The following is a 21,204-nucleotide window of genomic DNA, read 5'->3' as shown; positions in this document are numbered from 1 at the left end:
TCATTCCAGCACCATGGACAGCGACATGGTAAACTAAAGACAGTGAGGTCATTCCAGCACCATGGACAGCGACATGGTAAACTAAAGACAGCAGTGAGGTCATTCCAGCACCATGGACAGTGACATGGTAAACTAAAGACAGCAGTGAGGTCATTCCAGCACCATGGACAGTGACATGGTAAACTAAAGACAGTGAGGTCATTCCAGCACCATGGACAGTGACATGGTCAACTAAAGACAGTGAGGTCATTCCAGCACCATGGACAGCGACATGGTAAACTAAAGACAGTGAGGTCATTCCAGCCCCATGGACAGTGACATGGTAAACTAAAGACAGCAGTGAGGTCATTCCAGCACCATGGACAGTGACATGGTAAACTAAAGACAGTGAGGTCATTCCAGCACCATGGACAGTGACATGGTAAACTAAAGACGGTGAGGTCATTCCAGCACCATGGACAGTGACATGGTAAACTAAAGACAGTGAGCCCATTCCAGCACCATGGCCAGTGACATGGTAAACTAAAGACAGTGAGGTCATTCCAGCACCATGGACAGCGACATGGTAAACTAAAGACAGTGAGGTCATTCCAGCACCATGGACAGTGACATGGTAAACTAAAGACAGTGAGGTCATTCCAGCACCATGGACAGCGACATGGTAAACTAAAGACAGTGAGGTCATTCCAGCACCATGGACAGTGACATGGTAAACTAAAGACAGCAGTGAGGTCATTCCAGCACCATGGACAGTGACATGGTAAACTAAAGACAGTGAGGTCATTCCAGCACCATGGACAGTGACATGGTAAACTAAAGACGGTGAGGTCATTCCAGCACCATGGACAGCGACATGGTAAACTCGGCTGCTTGACAGTAGAATATCAATAAAGACATGCTCTGTAGCCTACCTGTCGGTAACATTATTTTCTCCTTTGCATTTTTTTTTTAGCTTTTGCTTTGTAATCTTCTGCTTTGATCTTCTTTTGAGCTGTGATTGTTGACACTATGCTCCTCCGTGCTCCCACCCTGTTGCATGCTTCCGCCACGGGTTCTCAACCCGTGGGTTGCGACCCCTCGGGGGGTCGCCAAATTATTTTGGGGGGTCCCCAAATAGTTAATAGTTTTTTTGCAACTGAATGGCCGGAAAATGGAAATGAAGAGTTTACATACAGTACTATATGGGGGTCGGGGGTCTCTCGGGGTGTTGCCAAAGCATTTCCGGGGGTCCCCGGCCAAAAACGTTGAGAACCCCTGCACTATACATTCAGTTTATTGCAGGATTTTGCGGGACTCCCAGTTGTTGTTGTTTTTTTTATCTCTCACTGCAGTTAAAAACAGCCTGCTCCTGTGAGATCCATTCCCAATACAGGGCTCTAGTCTGGAGCACTGTGGCTCAGTCCACGATATTTCCACTATCCTCCAGTCTTGCGGTGTGATTTTTCTCCAATCCAAACAGCACAGGTGTTTGTGTACAGTACATTGATTTTCTTTCCCCCAATACTGTTAGAGAATGTTTATTTGGTTGTCGATTGTGTGAGTGTTGAGGGTGAAATGTGGTCTGTTGTACGATAGTTGGGTACTAGAAATCCAATCAGGATTGGCTCGGAATATTCTTTTCTCTGAGGAAATGTAGTCATTCGGGTCGAATTTGTCTCCACTTTTGTTGAGCGCCGGTAATAGTCCTTGATTCCAAATGCTGGGGAAAGTCCCAGAACTTAGGATGATGTTAATGTGTTTTAATATAGCCAATTGGAATTTGGGGTCTGTGTATTTTATCATTTCATTTAGGAGGATACAGTCTGTATCTCTCTGGGTTCTTGAGTTTGAGCACATTTTTAGTTCATCTTATGTATTTGCATTTTCTCTTTGTTTTTCTTTACTAGCCCTTACCCCTTGTGGCCGTGGGGGGTACTGCACCCGGGTGCGTTTGTAATTGACTAATCAATTCATTAATAATCATAAATGTGTCAAATCGAAAAAAGGGCTTCGTTACGCCCTCCACATTCATATGGTCAATGCCTGTGTGACATTGTTAGAATTATAGTATGATATAGTATGATTGAGCCAAAGAGTAGTTTAACCATACAGTATGTCTCCATTTTGGATTGGTATAGCTCATCCTGTTGTTGTTTTAGGGGCAATTCACACTATGGTCCCGGGTGCGCACTCGGGACCACTTGGCAGATGTTGTGATAGTGTGAATGATGCGTACCGTTCCCGGGAGCGGATCGCCCAACCGTCCCCGGGACCGCATGGGGGGCGGGTCTCTGGACCGTTGAAGTGTATTCAGATACGGATCGTTCCAATGTGAATGCATGTGTACCTAAAGAAGGAAGTGGACTTTCTTTTTATGAACGTGACATAATCTCTAGTCGACGAGCCAAGCGTCAACAAAAAGAAACACACAGACGCTGCACGACGCATAACACCAGCGCATTTCTCAACGCCGCACGTCTCCTGTTGAATCTGCATATACGCGCAGCACCACAGTACGCGCTGATCTTATTCTGCGGACTACACGTGGCTCTTGGGCTTTGCTTGGCATAGTTTCCAAAGTAAAACAAAATAACAATAATGCTAAGGTAGAATCCATAGCAAACTAATATCAAACACGACACTGGAGCACAGAACTGACTGACACAGTGAATAGCAGGCAGGCTGTAGTATAACGGCAAAGAGGCAATGCAACTAATGTGTGTCTGGATTTATTTGAGACAATATGTCGCAGAGTTTATGGTCAGTGTCCGGGCGTGCCAGCCATCAAGCACACCGCCATCTGGAGGATTAAAGTGTGTTATTCAAGTGTACCCGGTGCACTGTTGAATCTCGAGCAATGTGAATCATGGCCAGGCAACCGTATTCGGAAACGGTTCCAATGAAACGGATTCAGTCCGTCTCAGTGTGAATTGCCTATTAGTTTCTTCCACTGCCTGTTTCTCCTTGGGTGGTCTGCGCCAACCAACAACGTGCCAATACAATACTCGAGACATTCAATTAAGATGAGAACAGCAGCAGGAGCTCTGTTGACTGCAGCATTATCAAAGGGGTAGGAGAATACTTAATTCTGCCCTGACAGTCGGGGCTGGTAACTATAACCTGGCTGGCTGGCTGGTTTAAGTATAATGGAGTTATCCAAAGTGGAATATAATTCAGTTCAGTTCAACTTGGTGTTTCAAGCATTGTGTTATACTTTAGATATTGGAAAATAGCAGGTTTACAAGCTCATAGCGCGGCACCGAGTGCCGCGCTATGAGCTTGTAGTTCTGCTATTTTTGAAAAATCGTGAAAATGTGGCACAAATCTTTGAATATATATTCTTTCAGAGCCAATGTTTTTCACTCTGGGGAGTCCCTGGAACAACATATTTCCAGATGGGGGTCGGAGGCCAATTACATATATTTTTGGGGGTCCTTGACATGAAAATGATGACGACTGACATAGAAACATAGGTTTTTTCAGAAAACTGTCATGATTTAGAAGACATTTGTAGAATCGTCCTCGGGTCTAAATGGGTTAACACTAGCTTGTCTGAACTCAACTCACCTACTACTCTGACGGCTAACGGTAATGATGACCGTGTTTTTGGTGCAATTCCATTGGCCACTCTCTCCCTGCATCTCTTCTAATGCTCTTCACACCTCTCCCACCCACGGCGGGGGGTTGACGACTTGCCATTGTCTTCTAAATGTCACATTCCAACTAATTCAAGGCAGCGTTTCAACTCTACAGGACAACTCAAGTTATTTTATTTTTTTATTTGCAATTTACCAAACTATAATTATAGTGACGGTGTGAGCGCTATATTGAATACCCTTGCACAGCCCAAAGTAATTGACGCCAACTGCCTGCAAATTATTTGGTCTTTGATTGTGTGATTAACGGATTATATATAAATCCTTTTAGACCAAATAACACATTTAATAAAAAACTGGGCGTTGGGGGTGCGTCAGCTCGGTCAGGAGGTAACAGGGGGTGCACCTACACAGTTTGGTAATGGATAAAACACTGTCCGACTTTTTATTGAGCCAATGAAATACCACACGTTATTGTAACAGCCAGAGCCTGCAAGCGCATTGCTCAGTCAAACGAAATACGACAGAGTTATATATATTGTCATTTTTATATAGAGCGGGAAACATTATAGCTACACGTGTATGGGTAAGGGGCCGGGCGCATCGATGTAATTAATATAGGCTATATTTGATTGATTGTGAGAGAGGAAGGGGGGAAAAAAGGAGAGAGCCGTGCGTGCGTGCAAATCAGTTCCACTGGTCGCTTGCAGAAAAGTTTACAGACAAAGAAGGACGGACAAAACTGTTATCTTTTGACTGAAAAAAACATTTAGAGGTTCGGGAGGTCCATCGGGATGGAATGATTTTTTATTTGGAATCGCATCGGCAAGCATTCTCTTTCCAAGGAAAGGAAATGTCGGTCGGGTCAAACCGACCATGCACAGCTCGTAGTCACGATGGTACAAACTTTATTATTCCAACATAATTATGCTATAAAGATGCCGTGTATAGTCAACATTAATTTATATCTATTGAGCTATGCTCTTGGTGGAAACACACCATATTTCACCATATATTTTTTCCGTTTCGGGAAAAATAGACAGACATTGTTATTTCTGCAAATCACATATAACAAATATAACCTCTAAAACTACATTTGATCTATGTTGTGAGTACATTCGTAATGTAAGTTTGCCTACATGTGGAAGTAGTTGGAATTCAAATGACCCATAACTTGAACAATGCCCGTCTCCAGCCGGGAGGGAGGTGTGAACTTCACTGCTTGCGGGGGGAGAAAGGGTGACGGCGGTCATTTGGGTGAAAAAGTGCAGATATAGTAGGTATAAGTATGCCTAAAATCATATTTACAAAACGTTTCAGATGAAAAACACAAACAGATGATTTGAATCGAATATTTAGAAAAAGTCATGCAAGGGGAACTTTCTCAGTACTTCATGGGCAAAGAAAATCCACTTCAAAATCGGTCAGATGGACTGTGTTAAGTGATTTCTATGTGATCAATTATAAGTAGGCCTTTTGGGAGTGTGAAATAAAACAATACGTCATACACACATGTATCTCAGAGCAGATGTGAGTTTTGGGTGGAAAGATGAATCAGACTATGTCCGTGGGAGGGAACGCTCGCATGAGTGGTGTTTGATCGTAGGCTCATTTCGTGAATGAAGTCCATAGTATGGCTGTACTGTATGTATAAATAGCACACAGTGCAGTCAATGAATCGGCACAATGTTGAACCAGAATGCTGTCTTTGAAGTGACTTTTGAAGGGGATTTTAGTCAATGCCTCAGACCTTGGAAGGCAAACTGGGGACTACCAGAACACGGCAACTGATGACACGGCCATGCTGTGTACACCATATACTCAGAGAAACTGTGTGTGTGTGTGTGTGTGTGTGTGTGTGTGTGTGTGTGTAAAATGTTTTGCTTTTGCAGCTGCTACAAACAGCTGCAAACGTCGGATGCATCTTTTCATCTTCATGTTGCTGGCTTCCATTGATATTTGATAGTGAATGGAAGACTATCTTTGTCTGTGTCAACGCAGCATAAGACTTACAATGGACTATATGTACACACGCCATTTTGGAAAGAACTTGTGCCACTTCCCTACTTCCTTCACAGGTGTTACCGATTATACTAATGAAAGCTCTGTTCCATTCGGGTTCAAACGGAGTCAGGGTGCTGCTGTTGCGCATGTTGTTCTTGAGTGGCTTCCAAATGGTTATTGGGAGTTATGCCATATTGTTGCATGCTTGTGTTGTGCAGCGAATCTACAATAGCTATTTTGAGCTTTAGGGTTAGGAAAAAAAAAAGTCATAACTGTAAAAGTCGCATTCAAAAAAATTGCTGTCCTAAAGTGTGTGTGTGCGAGCGCGCTTGTATCTTTTTTAGTGTATCTGTACCTTCATGTCCTTTTTGTACCACAGCTTTTTGGCTGAGACCCAGTCCGTTGTCATGGCAGCTGTATTCAAGATCCGTTACATATTGGTTGCCTAAAGCTATGGTTGCACTGTACTGCAAAATGAACATTAGTTGGGCCCTCATGGGTTCATTTTTACGCTCTCAGAGCAAAACTGATACTCAGGATTTTACTGTGGCATGGAGGGCCAAATATATGATGGGATTCCAACCCGACATTCATACTAATGAGCATAACTTCAAACGGAGAGAGGGAGACTAATTAGTGAAATCAGCTGGTGTAACATTTGGTTGGAACAAAAACGTTATAGACTCAACCTGCCAAGGCAAACATTTGTCCCAAAATGGCAAAACATATCAAAGTTAGATATATGCATACTGTGGAATAGATTATTGCCTGCATTCGTTCGTCATAGCTGATTCCAACCGACACCAATGAAGTGTGGCATTTCAACATGGGAACATAAAAAGAATAAGATATATACATTTCCTTTTGCCTTGTAGGCCGTTTAAAAAATGGTCACAGGTCAGATTGTAATAACTTGACACTTAACTTGAACGAGAAATGACTGACAATGACCGGTACAAATAATAAAAAATAAATAATGTACTATGGCCAAGAGCAGTTCACTGAATAATCGTATACTTTTTTTCCCAAAAATAGACAATAAATTATAAACATTTCAACCTTTTTGAAAATGTTTAAATGACCCACAACGATGTGTAAATGACAATAGAAATATGACATTTCATATTTCATTCAGCAGTTATGCAAAATAATTTTGATCAGGTGATTATTAAATAATTCTCTTGCTTTCACTGTGAACTACCCGTCATATCAGCCCTTGACCAAAGGGTTCATCATTATTGTTCCTTCTACCACCCTCACCCAGGGCTGGGTATGTGATGAGAACATACTGTAGATATGATATAGAGCGTCGCAGTCCCGCCCCCTTTCAGAACGACGAGTGGCCCAGGAAATTATTCTCCATACATTTTCTCCATAGGCTTTTCAAAAAGTATTTATATAAAGACGGTTACGCCGCGGACAAAGCCAACTCGGATCGTGACAAATCATGACAACAAACACAATATTTTGTGCCGATCAAATAATTTGAAAGAAGAAAATAAAGGCAGGATACAACACTATTTGTTTTGTTTTTCTTCTTACTAATTATTTGATCGGCCCAAAACATTGTAATGCGACGCTCTATACTGTAGATATCAGTGACTTTGCCACATAAAGCTTTAAAGAGAACCTAAACTTAAGTCTTGATGAAATGGAATCGCTAATTTCAAGATCACGCTTCGTTAATTTGTGCCAACTCTGTTGTATCTTCAATATCATGGGCTTTGAGCTGACACATGCATCTCTCGTTCTCAGAACGGCTTGATGGTGAGAGTCACGGAGACCTGTCCAGAACTCAACTGTACCCTCAGCGAGCAGATCCTGCCCGACAACAGATGCTGCAATGTTTGCAAAGGTGGGTCCTCACTTCATATGTATGCTCCTGTACTCCGCCCGGGACTGTGTTTGTATTGCGTGAGGCCGTCTAACCATCTCCCCGGCTCATCAGTCCGACATGCTGTTCGCCACATTCCAATGAGGTGTGGGTAGACTGCGCAAAGATGCGGCTTCGGGGCTGTGCTTCTCAAAATGACTCCCATTTGTCTCCTCGCGTCCTGGTATGAATGCTTCATCTGCTCATGGCGGCAATACACATCGAAGCAGATTGGTCTTGTCTAGGTTTGGAACACCCGCTATGCCAATTTGCCTCGACTCAGCAATGTTTTGTTGGCAGCGAGGTAGAAGGTAAATGGCCACAGGTAATTTAGTGAAGAGATTGAATAAACAAACCGTAGGAAGCTGTCAACGATGGAGCCATAATGGAGGCAACCTGGGGGAAGGATCGGAGAGGAGAAAATTGCGCTCACATTTAACCCATTTTGGGCGAGAACCTCTTTTGGTGTTTTAAACATTATGTTATAATTTAGCTATTGAAAAATGGCAGATCTACAAGCTCCTAGCGCGCCACTGAGTGGCGCGCTACGAGCTTGTAGGTCTGCTATTTTTTAAAAGTCGTGAAAATGTGTCACAAATCATTGAAAATATATTTCAGAACGAACATTTTTAACTAAAATATTGGCTTCTGGGGGGTCCCTGGAACTACATATTTTCAGATGGGGGTCCGTGGCCCAATAGAGATAATTCTGGGGGTCCTTGACATGAAAAAGGGTGAGTACCACTGACATAGAAACATGGTTTTCAGAAAAATGTCAGGATTTAGAAGCCTTGTTTCTTTTTAATCGACCTCAGTCCAAAATGGATTAAGTAAAATAAGCAGAGCAGGTTCGTGACGGCCATCTGGAAAGTAGAGGGGTGGGTGATTGGGGACGAGGGTGGTAAGAAGAGACGGAAAGGAGTTGCAAGCTGAGAAAACTGAGAAATTACAAACAGAGGCTGCGAACAGAAGAGTGGAGGAGATGCGGATGAGGGCAGGCGAGCGACGGTACCCAGAGGACACTGGTAGTAGAGTCATAAAGGAAGGAAGGGGGGGCTGAGGAGAGGAGAGAGCCCATGAGACCCGAACGCATGGAGATCAGAGCCATCCCTCGCTCCTCCCTCCCGCCCATTGTCTTGATATATCTCACACCCACGTCTGAGCTAAAACTAAGTGCTGCTCATTATCTCCACATCAGTATTGGTTCCCTGTCTCAACTTGGGCAACTCGCCACTTTTCTCCTGCTTCCGAAATGTTCTCTTCTATTAAAGTCTTATATGTCACAGACTCGGGTCAAATTGGATCATTACTTGTTTGACATGAAATCTGTGCAGGATCTGAATAGCAAAATGGCTTCTTTGTTCAAGGAATTACTCTTTTCCTTTGTAGTGCCCGTCAATGTATGTGCATTTGTCTGTGTGTGCTTGTAATTACAATAAATGTGTATGGGTCTGCACGATTGTGCATGTACACATACAGAACGTGCATAACGTGTGTAACATGTCTTATTAGCTTTCCTGCACACTGTGTGCACAGTCTCTGTATCAAAAACAAGGCGTGTACTTTTAATTAGATGCAGTACGTGGTACTGAATCTGTTTCACCCCTGCAGGTTGGTCTCATCCCTTCCATAGTATATTACATGCTCTCCTGTAATAGCATGAAATGGTCTCAAAATCAGCACGCAGAATTCAGGCATCTTCATCTTTATTCACAAGTTCTCCGTCAGTACAGCAAAATAGGCAGCACCACTGCTTCCCAGTACTCTCCCCTCATCAATGAAAACCCTTCCCCTTTATTCCCTCCCAACCACATTCACAACAATAGAATAGACAGTAACAGATGGTCATACTAATATGTACTTTCTTGGTGGTGAAAGAAGAGGGCAGGAAATGGTCCTATTCTAGATGAGATAGTTACAAATACAGTGGTATATTTAAACATAGAGGCAGCTGTCAGATTGACAGCTGTCGGTCACTTAGAAATGAGGCTCAATGGTGAAGAATAGACTGGATGGGATAATGAGATAGTAACAGATCATAATTATGTATGTCTAATTGTATAATTGTTTCTACTGTGGCATTCTAAAATTCCCACCACACTCCCTAGCCTAACAAGTCCTTCCATATATATATATATACACATGCACAGTTTTGCACACGCAATTCCTGGGTTGGGGGGCTAAAGAGAGAAGGTATGCGAGAGACCGAGAGAGAGGGGGGAGAGAGAATTCAGCAGATGCAGCCCTTTCTGTTTTCTCAGTAATGGCTCCCTGAGCCCCTTGCCTCTCAGGGCTTTAATGTACGCTAGTCTTTACAGCACATGATGGGCGGGCTGATCTGCTCAGACACAGTAAAGACAGCAGGAGGGACTGGTCTGTCTTTCATCGTCTGTATCTAACGTACCTTGCTGTCTGCCTGCCTTTCATTCTCTAACTCAGTCTTTAACTTTCTTTCTCTTTCGGTTTGTCTCATTTCCTTTTGCTCGCTCACCCTGTTGTGTTGTCTTTGCGTTAGTCACTTGATGCCTATCTCTCTTTCTCAAACTTTGTGTGCACCTCACTTTAGCCACCCATATTTCAATTCACCATATTTATAAATACTGTAGATTGAATATATTTATATTGTACTAATGCTGTCTGCCTGTTTGTCTGTCTCCCTGTCTGTTACTTTGCCGTCATCTGTGTGATGGATTTTGTGTCCACTGTTATCTATTGGCATTTATTTTTCATGCGTGCAAGCGCACATTGTTTTGGAGTGTAAGGCTTTTAAAGGCTTCACAGTGCAGTAGCACGGGAGCCCACTATTGTCTTCTTTGTTTGTGTATGGCCCTGTTTTATGTGTGTGTATATAACTCTTCAATATCTCGAATCAGCTGAATTTAAGGCTGGACTGGAGTAAACCCAGTGTGGAGACCCATTGTTTTGTCCTTCTGTTCCAGGCTATGACTTCTGTGCAGAGGGACTAATTTGTGGAGAAAACTCAGAGTGCAAAAATCGGAATACCAAAGCAGAGTGTGAATGCAAGGGTGGCTACGCTTCCATCCACGGGGATTCCACTTACTGTGAAGGTAAGGAGCGAGTTCCTCAGTCTGAACTGACACCCTTTGTTTTGACTCATAATACTGACTGCTCCATCTATTCTGGAAACGATGCAATTAGAGATGTGTGAAAGCATATTTCTTGTGTTGCTTTTAGAAGGAAATGGGATCCTTTCTAGGCCCCTGCGGGCTCGGAACGAGACTTGATTATTCAGTGACTCGAGATTATTTTTGCATGAGATTAACAATAAAGCAGGATTATTCCTTTCCTCTTGCATTATGTGCAAATTCACAGTAGCACACAGGGCTGTTGAGTGATATCCAACGAGCTCTTCCAAACTCAAACACCAGTAATCGTCTGCAATTAATTTCTTGACAGAAAGTAGCTCATAACAGTGGATTGTTATGAAACAAACACAGGTAGAAAGAGGATCAGTAAGACGCCTAAGTGCGAGAAGCGACCTCGCCCTAAAGAGCGAGGTCACGTGCACGCATCTGCCTCAATGACGGCAGACTGGTGGGCACGGTGGCACAGTTGGTAGTGCTGTCTCCTCACAGCTAGAAGGTCCTGGGTTCGATTCCCGTTCGGGACGCTGTGGGTGCTGGCGGCGTGTTTCCTCCTCCGCGTCATCATTGCCCATACCCGAAGGCAGGGTTGGCGAAAGGGCCTTTCTGTGTGGAGTTTGCATGTTCTCCCCGTGTCCCATAGGGTAGGTACCCTCACAAAAAAACATGCAGTAATCCTGGTCACTAAACTGCCTCCCCCTGGCCAGCCGGGGCGCCTGATGGAGGGGAAAGGAACTGGTTGGAATAACGTGTTCCTTCCACGCGCTACGTCCAACCAGGGAAACTCCCCCCTGTCAGGTGTAAAGGAGCAACTTGGACACTCAGGCATGAAGGAAGCATGAGTTCAAGTCCGTTGCTCTCCCCTTGTCCCCCATATATGGGGACTAGGTTGGTGGAGGGTGTGTAGAGCCCAGGATCACATTCGATGATTGACACAGGGGTGAAAAATGGGTTACAAAAACGTGGGATAAAAAATATATATATAAAAAATAAAAAAATGACGGCAGACTGGTGGTTGAGTGCTGGCGTTTTGGCATGGGGGGGGGTCAGATCAACATATGGAATGAATTCTATACTGGCCATATAAGGAGCATGTCTTGAGTGTACAGGGTTTGATGAGGTCAGATCAACATGTGGAATGTCAGAACTGGTCAGCTCCGTATCGATTTAAGGGTGGTAGCGGGGACATTCTCTCGAGTGTACAGGGTTTGATGAGGGCCCGGGTCTTAAATTTCTGGCCGGGCATGGCTGCACTAACTAACTTTGGGGCGGGCCCGTCTAGAGTTTGAATGGAGTAAGGATGGATGGGGAAAGATCAACATTTGGAATGTCAGAACCTGTTCTGACATTCCATATGGGCTTCCATGATGGGCTTAATTGCGACAGAAGATCACATTTACTATGACATCAGATGTCATAGTGATGTCATGAAACCTGGGCACCATATATGGGGCTTTCCCGTGTATGGGGGTTTTGAGTGATACACTGACGGGAATTGCACATTTTCATAATAGTAAATGCAACCTTCAGTCGCAATAATTCAAGTTTTTTTGTACAGCTGAAACGTTGGTGAGTTTGACGTTGTTTAATACAATCAGATAGGACTATTCTGCATGGATGTACCACCCTGCCATTAACTTAATGGCAAGATGGCTGCGGTCAGGATTTTATTGTTGGCATCCATAATCCACTGGACACATCACATCACAGCTGTCTTCATGCCTCTGTTTGGTCTGCATGGTAAAGATTTTCCATTCTGTATCATTGATACATTAATGACATGGATAGAATTCGTGAACCCTGGCTTCGTATTGCTCTGGCTATGTAATATGTGTTGGGGGTCGGTCCCTACAGGCAGAAAAGCTCAAACCTTTATGCTAAACACATCAGCATAACCCGAGTATATGGGAGGATGGGACATGTCAACTCTGCATATTAAACCTGATGTATACTTGGTTGTGCACGGGCATTGCATACCCTGCATTTCTGGTGTGCAACACCCGCATGCAATTATAACTCGGGCTTCACATGTTACATGTTAACACCCTGAGCGTGAAGGGCGGAGTTCTCCGTTCAACCATCTCAAGCTGAACCCAGACAAGACTGAGCTTCTCTTCTTCCCAGCTAAGTCCTGCCCTATGCGGGAGCTAACTATTTCCGTAGACAACGCCCTGGTAACGTCTGTCCCAACAGCCAGGAATCTTGGTGTTGTCCTGGACAGTCAGCTCTCGTTCAAACCTCACATCACAGCTGTCACTCGATCCTGTAGGTTCTCACTCTATAACATACGACGAATTAGACCGTTCCTCACCCAGGAATCAGCCCAGCTCCTAATCCAGACAACAGTCTTATCAAAACTCGACTACTGTAACTCCCTCCTTACTGGCCTACCAGCATGTGCACTTAAGCCTCTCCAGCTGATCCAAAATGCAGCAGCTCGCTTGGTCTTCAACCAGCCAAAATTCTCACATGTCTCCCCCCTGCTCCGCTCCCTCCACTGGCTCCCGGTCGCTGCCCGCACAGAATACAAAACTCTGATGCTGGCATTCAAAGCAACCAAAGGTATGGCTCCCCCATATCTTACAAGTATGATTGAACCCTACAAACCCTCCCGCGCACTCAGATCAGCCAACGCAGGGAAGCTGGAAGTACCCTCACTAAAAACGCCGGGACAACGCTCCACACGTCCCAAACTCTTCTCCCTTCTGGCTCCAAAACTGTGGAATGCACTTCCCATTGCAGTCAGAACTGCAGCATCACTCCCAATCTTCCGCCGTAGCCTGAAAACCCACCTTTTCAGACTCCATCATGGCCCTTAGCACTTACCCTAAACCCTTAGATAGCATTTCTGTTGGATTATATAGCATTTGATACAGACTTATAGCATGTTATGTAGACAGCACTGTAATTGTATTGTATGTAGTCATAGCACGCCATAGTACACATATATAGCATAGTAGTAAAGATGTATAGTTTATATGTATAGTGTATGTATAGTTTCACTATATAAATATTCCACTGTTACTTTCTTAGCTTACGCATGTTTCATGATAAATGCTTTTTATGTGATGTATTCCCATGCTTTGTTCTTGCTTAAATGTAAGTCGCTCTGGATTAAGAGCGTCTGCTAAATGCCTAAATTGTAAATTGTAAATTGTTCAATCAATTAGTAACACTGCGTGAAAAGAGGAGTTAACGGGCAATTATGGGCGCTGTATTTTGCCCGTAAACCTCAAGTTCAGCGGGCATATGCAGTTAATATACAGGTGTGATGGTACAATTCGGGAGTTTACCGGAGTTTGTTGGAAAGTTTAACGGGATTTGCTGTAATTTACACATCCATATTCCATGCTTTTTGCACAGTGTAACGCCCAGCACTCAGGACGGAGATTGATCAAAAGGACGGAGAATATTGATATCAAACCGATCGCATCGCTCCACAGGCTGGGAGCGTCTGTTGCGCAACATTCAATGTTATTTTCCGGTGGGACATCATCGAAAATGTCCCCCCCCCCCCCTTTAGCTAACGATATTGAACATCTTAAAACGTGAATAACTCTTGATCTAAACCTAAATCTAAATGTGTTAGACGGCCCAGTCGTCTAGTTGCTAAATGTGCTCTGCTGCTATAAATCGCAGGGCGCTATGATTTAATGGATGAAATAACCCCGGGTGTTCGGAGTGTAAACACATTGGATGCTTTTTGGGGAAAGGGAAACTGAAGGGAGAGTGAAATGCTTCAGAACAAAAGCTCCCTGCATCCGGCTGGCACCACAGCGAGAGTGCTGGAGGACTTTAGTGGCACTGATAGTCCAGCTTTTTTCTTTGTCCATCCATCCATCCATCTTAAACCGCTTATCCGTAGTCGGGTCGCAGGGGCAACGGCTCCACCAGAGAGCTCCAGACAGAGCAACATTAATGACTTCCTCCTGGGGGATCCCGAGGCGTTCCAAGGCCAGTGTGGCGATGTAATCCCTCCATCTCGTCCTTGGTCTACCCTGGGGTCTCCTCCCAGTGTGATGTGCATCAAGGACCTCCCAGAAGCAGAGACTCTACTTTGAGTCTCTCTCGCGTAACTAAACTTCTCACTCTCTAAGGGAGATGCCAACCACCCGTTGGAGAAAACCCATTTTGCCCGCATGTATTCGTGACCATAGGTGAGTGAGAGTAGGAACGAAGATTGCTCGGTAGACAGAGATCTTTGCCTTCTAGCTCAGCTCTCTTTTCATCACAACAGTGGTACAGCGACCTGCCGCTCCGATTCCCCAGCTGATCTTCTTCTCCGTCGTCCCCTCACTCGTGAACAAGACCCCGAGATACTTAAACTCCTTCACCTGGGGTAATGGCTCCTTCCCTACTTGGATTGCACAATCCATCAGTTCCCTATTGAGAACCATGGCCTCAGATTTGGAGATGCTGATCCTCATCCCAGCCGCCATATGTAGATTGCTTCATATTAGAGTTATACACACCGAGTTTGCGCGCTGATATGCTAGATGTTCTCTTCAGAAAATGTATTTCAGCATGAACACAAACATTGCTGCTGTGCTGGCTGTGGGTGGTTGGGAGCCATCAACAAATGTGACCAAATGTGTAATGGTATTGAAAAGTAATGGTTAAAGAGGAGCAGTTTTGTGCAAATTTGCACTTCATAACAGCTAGCTCAGAGTTCCATTCACACAGATTACAATTGTGTGAATGTTCAGCTCACAGTTTTGAAGTTTTAAATACAGTATGCTGCTTCTAGATATTATTTTCCATTAGAATATCCTCTTAACCCATCCACACACGTCCTAAACTAAATAGATGAATTAGAATCACAGATGGATTACTTTTAAAAGCCAAGAAAAAAACTAAGTACATTTTGTACCATTTTAAACAGTAAAGTTTTTTGAGACAATGGAAATTGTATTTAGCCTGAACTATGCAGTAGTTAAAAAAACATAAAATTAGATTAATATGCTTCCAAGCGAGTTGGTGCAGTCTCCACCGCTGGCTTCATTACAGCTGCTAGCTGATACGTCTGATATGATTTGACTTCTGCAGGACACACACTTTAGTGAAATAAAGTATTGGAAAAAAGGAATGAATATACATATCTTGAGATTAGAGATACAATCTGGCTAGTCTCTTTATTCACCAACTTAGAACAGTCTTGCTGGAGTTGCACATGCTCAGTTAATTAGTTGGACAAAGAGAAGTTCAGTTGTCTGTTCACCAAAAAACATGAGCGCATTCAATGAATACACTCTTTTAGCGCATTCATGTGCAACACTGAAGACAAGGTTATTTACTTGTTGAAAGTGGCAGTGAGTTCCAGACCACTGTTTCTCAACGTCTGGTCCGTTCATAAAATATGCTTACGGGCACGGTGGCACAGTCTGTAGTGCTGTTGCCGAGATACTGTACCACTGTTATGCTGCCCACATTTATTCTGTCTATATTCTATTTTCTCTTCTGGTTCAAGTTAATTGATTAAAAGTGTGGACTTGTTTTCCCTGCTTGGGGATTGACTCACTGCAACGCACATATAGACGTCCTAGACACTCAACAGTAGTAAAAAAAAACAAAAAGGAAAACAAGTTGACAAATTGAATCGAAACCATGGAATGAGCTTTTGCTGTCTTTTGCTCTCTTGCCTCTCTCTCTCTCCATTTCTGTGTCCCTGGACCCTTTGTGCACACGTCTCTCTCCCCGCATCTTTCTCTCTCAACGCCAACGTCTATTTTCTCTCGAAATTGCCTGTTTTAAAAGAACAAGTCTTGCACACGTACAGTGCATCCCTTCCAGGCACGGCTAATATAATGAATAATACAACTATTATGTTGGCTTATATGAAAACAAAGAATGCCTCCGGGGCGGGTGTTTGCTTCCAATTTCTCTACAATTCCGATGAGACCAGAGTAAAGCATGTCAGTTTTGACATGGATTAGGGGGGAGGCTATGCCCACTTTGCATGTGTGTTGTTGTTGTCCTATTTATGACAGCATTTGCATGCTCAGCACAAAAAACTAAGGGCAGCGTAGGAATTAGCCTCTTGATTTAATCTTTAGATTGACGTGAACAAATTGCAAGATAACGTGCACTATATTGATTGGATGATGTCTGTGCTATCTCGTGTATGTGATATAACGTTCGTGACAACGGCCTGTTTTTGCAGTCTCTACTTGAATCTGTTCATATTAATCTTCCCTGGTGGAAAAGTGCTTAGATGTGCAGAAGTCTCACAGTTGTGGAATTTGAATGGCACGCACGCAAACAAGTCAGTGTATGTCTGTGTGTTCCCCCACCCATGGAAGCCTGTATGTCTATTAAATCAGTTAAAGGCAGGTTAGTGAATATGTTTTGACGTCCCTGTAGGTGTGTTTCATGAGATAAGCTCAGCTGGAGCCTTTTTTTCCCTCCGAGCGTCGGCGGCTGATGAGAATCCGGCTCCTCCTCCTCCTCTCTGTAGGTTTTGAGACACTTCCTAATCCTTCCAGGAAGGCAGTAGCTGCTATTGATTGGTCATGTCAACACTCAGCATTTCAAAGGCTTCTGACAAGGCTTATACTGCCGGGCCCGCTGGCTAAGCCTGGCCAGCAGCACTGGACGTAGCGAATCAAGATAGACAGGACGGTGTGTCGAATGACTGTTATGTACCGATAAGACAGGAAGAGGGCATCGGATCTGCTTTTTACATCGTGGTCTTCCTTATAGCTACCAGTAGATCTCTACTAGTATCATTGTCAGTATACCTCTCTGCTTCATACTAAAAACCCAGTGGGTAATAGGAGAACTTGTGTATCTGGTCCATACCATACTGTTAAAACTTGGAGAACTCAATGAAGTTTGTGAGACACGGCAGACAGATGAGAGATGTTCCGATGTTGGTTTATTCAGCAAAAGTACAGCACACTAGCACATCATAGCATAGGCCCACACAGGAGCCAGCTGGCCACAGCTAGTGACCAGCCCAACTGACAAAATGGTCGTGTTCTGGTTAACCTTTTAAGCATTTTACATGGGTGTAGGCCGGGTGTCGACAGAAAGATGAATACAATTCAATTCAATTCAATTCAAAGGGCTTTATTGGCATGAGAAAACATACGTTTACATTGCCAAAGCAGAAAGAACAATACAGCAATACAATCAAAACAAAAATGATGTACATTTGAAGGTCAGAATCTTCAATAGATCAAATTCTATGTACCAAGGTCACTCAATGCAGGTATAGTGCAGGAATATACACAATGATTAGTCTTTAGGGTGGTTGTGTTCCATTTGATATCCTTCTATCACAGCAACTCACAAATCTTGCTGCTGTGCACATTGTTGTACTTCGCCCAGCAGATATGGGAGTTTATTGTCATTGGTCATGTTTTCAAAATCTCTGTGTGTGGTTGTAATCTGTGGGAAGTATGTGTCTCTGATGTCTTGTGTAGGGTTGGGATTCGGAACCGGGTCCATTTCAGACCCGGTTCCGACATTGCGGATCCGGAGCCGGTTCCATCGTTTTTTTATTAACGGTTCCCCAAACGGTTCTCATCAGTCGTCATTTAGCTCCGCTGTGTCTGTGCAATGTGCATGCATGCAAGCAGAGCCTGAGGTGACGTCACCCCACCTAAAGGAGTGTGTGGGGTCGGGGAGGATACGCCCACTGTTCTGTGCATTCAGCGACCGCTCACCGCTGCGGAGCGAGTGATGTCGAAGAGATCTCCAAAGTGTGGTTAACAGAGAGGGAAATGACTCTGAGGCTGAGCACGCAAAGTGGAATAAATGTTATGCTATAGTTCCCTGCAAAGGTTGTTGCAACTTGTACCAGTTGCACGTCCACATTGATGAAACAACTCAAAATCAATACGCCTACACGAGTCCACAACTCACGAGAATAATCTAGGCAAATCGCGTTTGAGAGCCATGCGGAAAGCTCACACTCCCCGCAGCTCCACCACAGCCGGCGGGGGATGAGGATGATGCAAGGCTGGTTCACTTTCCCCAGGCTAGTAACGTAATAGAAAATAAAAACTACTAATGTCTACAGAGCTTTTCATTAGGTGTATTGTACAACTGTTGTTAATGGTGTTAATTTAGAACGCCAATGTCTCGACGTCTTTCTGTCTGATATTTTATGAATCATGCCAAATCAATTTTCTGCACTTATTTTTTACAACTTATAAGCAACTCAACTGCTTTTGATTTGGCTCTAAATTAATCGCGTGACTGTTGAGAGCCCAGCGTTTAGGTGCATATACCTCCATAGATTGATTAGCCTACTTTATAAACAGTTTGCAGAAAAAAGCACAGGAACGTAGCCTACAGTTCAATACAAGGTCTGCTAAAAGGATTTCTTTATTCCAAGAAAGCACTATTTGTTTCCATTAGGGTAAGGGGTCCTTCATATTAAATTAATCTGAACATTAAAGACAACATTTGTCACCACAACAATATCATTATTGCAATGTGTACTGTATTTAATATACAGCAAATTGCAATATAGAGTAAAAATGATATTGTTGTGGTGGCTAGCTGGTGGTGGTGGTGGTGAAGTTTAAATAATAGTGCCACCTCATACTTGTAAAGTGCATTTTCAATAATTTAATTAATTCATTTGTTTTTATTATGTACTTGGTTAGGTTAGTTATAATATAAGCATCATTTATGTCAGAAGAAATTATATTAGGATCCGTTAAGGGAACCGTTAGGAACCGGAACCGTTAAGAGGGATCCGGGAAGGATCCAGAACCGTTAAAATCCTAACGAATCCCAACCCTAGTCTTGTGTAGCTCGGTTTCCACTTCATTTTGTGTGCAGTGGGTGCATAGTGGGTGCATAGTCTTGAATACACTTGAATACACTTTGATCCTTTGATCAACCAGTCTGTTTCTTCATGTCAACAAACTCCTTTGTCATACAAATAGCCACATGAATTCGTCTCCAGGAGTGTAAACAAGGAGGGTCTCAGGCGACACCCACGTAGGTGCCAACAGCTGAACACACATTACTTATGAAATACGCATAGAAGTATTGGTTCCAGATTCCACACTTGTACATGTATATTATAGCCATACTGTAGCTATTCCCTTAGCGGTCCTCAGCCTTCAGACACCCCTGTAGGATTAGTTTATTATAATTGAATCTCACCGGTATTGTCCTCTTAGCTCATTGTATCCCTCCCAGACAGATTCCCAATAAAGTCTAAATTAGATGAGATTATCCCAATGGAGGGCCGTGGTACAGCTGTATCCCGTCCTTGGAAGAGGAACGACGAAGAATGCAGGTTCATCATCATAATGTTCGTCATCACATTCATACACATAACCTTATTTATTCATATAAATGTGTATTTGATCAACAGTGTAATTGAATGAAGAGATCAACATCACATCGTCGGGGGGGGGGGGGGGGGGGGGGGGGGCACCGCTGGCAGGTGTTGCTTCGTCCCTACGCAGTGACTCAATGAAGGTTGCCGTTTTCCACAAGGAAAGTGTATACTACACCATCCGCAACAACAACAGTGTTTGGTGGCCGAGTGTCATCCATGGTTCACAGGCTTGAGTCAGGGCACATGAAGGCTTATTACTGTATGTGATGAAGACATATGTGCTGCCATTCTGACTTTCACAGACACACACACACACACACACACACACACACACACACACACACACGCACATTTGTTAGCACTGTTGTTGCTTTGTTTTTTGTATTGTTGACAGCTTGTTTACGGTGGCCCTTAAAATGTCTTGTAAACACACTGTGCAGAAACGAGAACGAACAATTGGCAAATAAAGTGCACAAGTGCCACTGTGTTTTGTCATGTTAACCCGCTGCTGTTGGAAAAGAGCTTGCATCACCCCTGGTAAGCAAACAACATAATTCCCCTGCTTGTCAGTGCAATGCAGCAATGCAGTCCCATATGTCTCCTGGATACACAGGGGGCCCCTACAGTGCAGTGTTGATTCTCAGCACGAGACTAATGTAGAACAACGACTCTTTATAGTGCAATTCTTCCCTGTAGCGCATGTGTTTTAAGCTTAAATGGCCCAATCTTTTTCTGATGGACACCAAACGATCTTCTGCTTATAGCGTGAAGCCATGTGTGCTTTTATGACCTCTCGAGTAAAGGTCCTTGCAGACTGGTGTGTTTGGTTTTTTTTCAGTTTTTCCGAAAAACTGCAGCAGTCCTTTACTCCTTTTCGCCAGTTTTGCCCTCTGCGAGCACCATGCTTTTTAGCCCCTGTCTGCATTGCCTTTGACTTTAGGAAAATGTCAACAAATCAAAAAGTGAATCGGGAGCCCTTACCCCTGGCTGAGTATGTTATTTATACAGGTCTGCAATTTATTTGTGGAAGTGCGCGAGCGGGAGATTATTGTTATGCAAAGCCGTGGTGCTGTCATGCGGTCCCATGAGTCACCCTGCTATACCCACACAGTGGCTCCACAGTTCCAGCTCTGTGACTTCTCCATGGCCCCAGTGTACACAATCCTGCTTCATTGCTCACACTCAGCTCATCTACAACAGAAGGGGTGAATAGAACTGGATTTCTGAGGACTGACAGATATATAGAGACTTTATTAGGACATGGACACACAATAAAAATATCATTTATTGCACCTATTTTCTGTTGCTAGTAGAGGGTGGAGGGTTAGAAACAGAACCTGCTTC

The 21,204-nt window shown here is 43.7% G+C and overlaps 1 protein-coding gene across 1 annotated transcript in view; it reads left to right on the top strand.

The window, feature by feature from the left end:
* LOC310878927 (protein kinase C-binding protein NELL1-like) overlaps positions 1–21,204 on the top strand; it is a gene marked incomplete at both ends in the record, with an annotated part of 351,954 nt that overhangs the window by 148,967 nt on the left and 181,783 nt on the right. The window contains 2 exons of the mRNA XM_083793343.1: positions 7,335–7,434; positions 10,392–10,520. Of these exons, the coding sequence (XP_083649469.1) occupies positions 7,335–7,434; positions 10,392–10,520 (229 nt within the window). The remainder of the gene's footprint in view (positions 1–7,334; positions 7,435–10,391; positions 10,521–21,204) is intronic.

Source organism: Protomyctophum parallelum, assembly GCF_964188405.1.
Source record: "Protomyctophum parallelum genome assembly, chromosome: 2".
Taxonomy (NCBI): Eukaryota; Metazoa; Chordata; class Actinopteri; order Myctophiformes; family Myctophidae; genus Protomyctophum; species Protomyctophum parallelum.
Note: the sequence above shows the minus strand (reverse complement) of the source record. Positions and strands in the feature narration are given on the sequence as shown.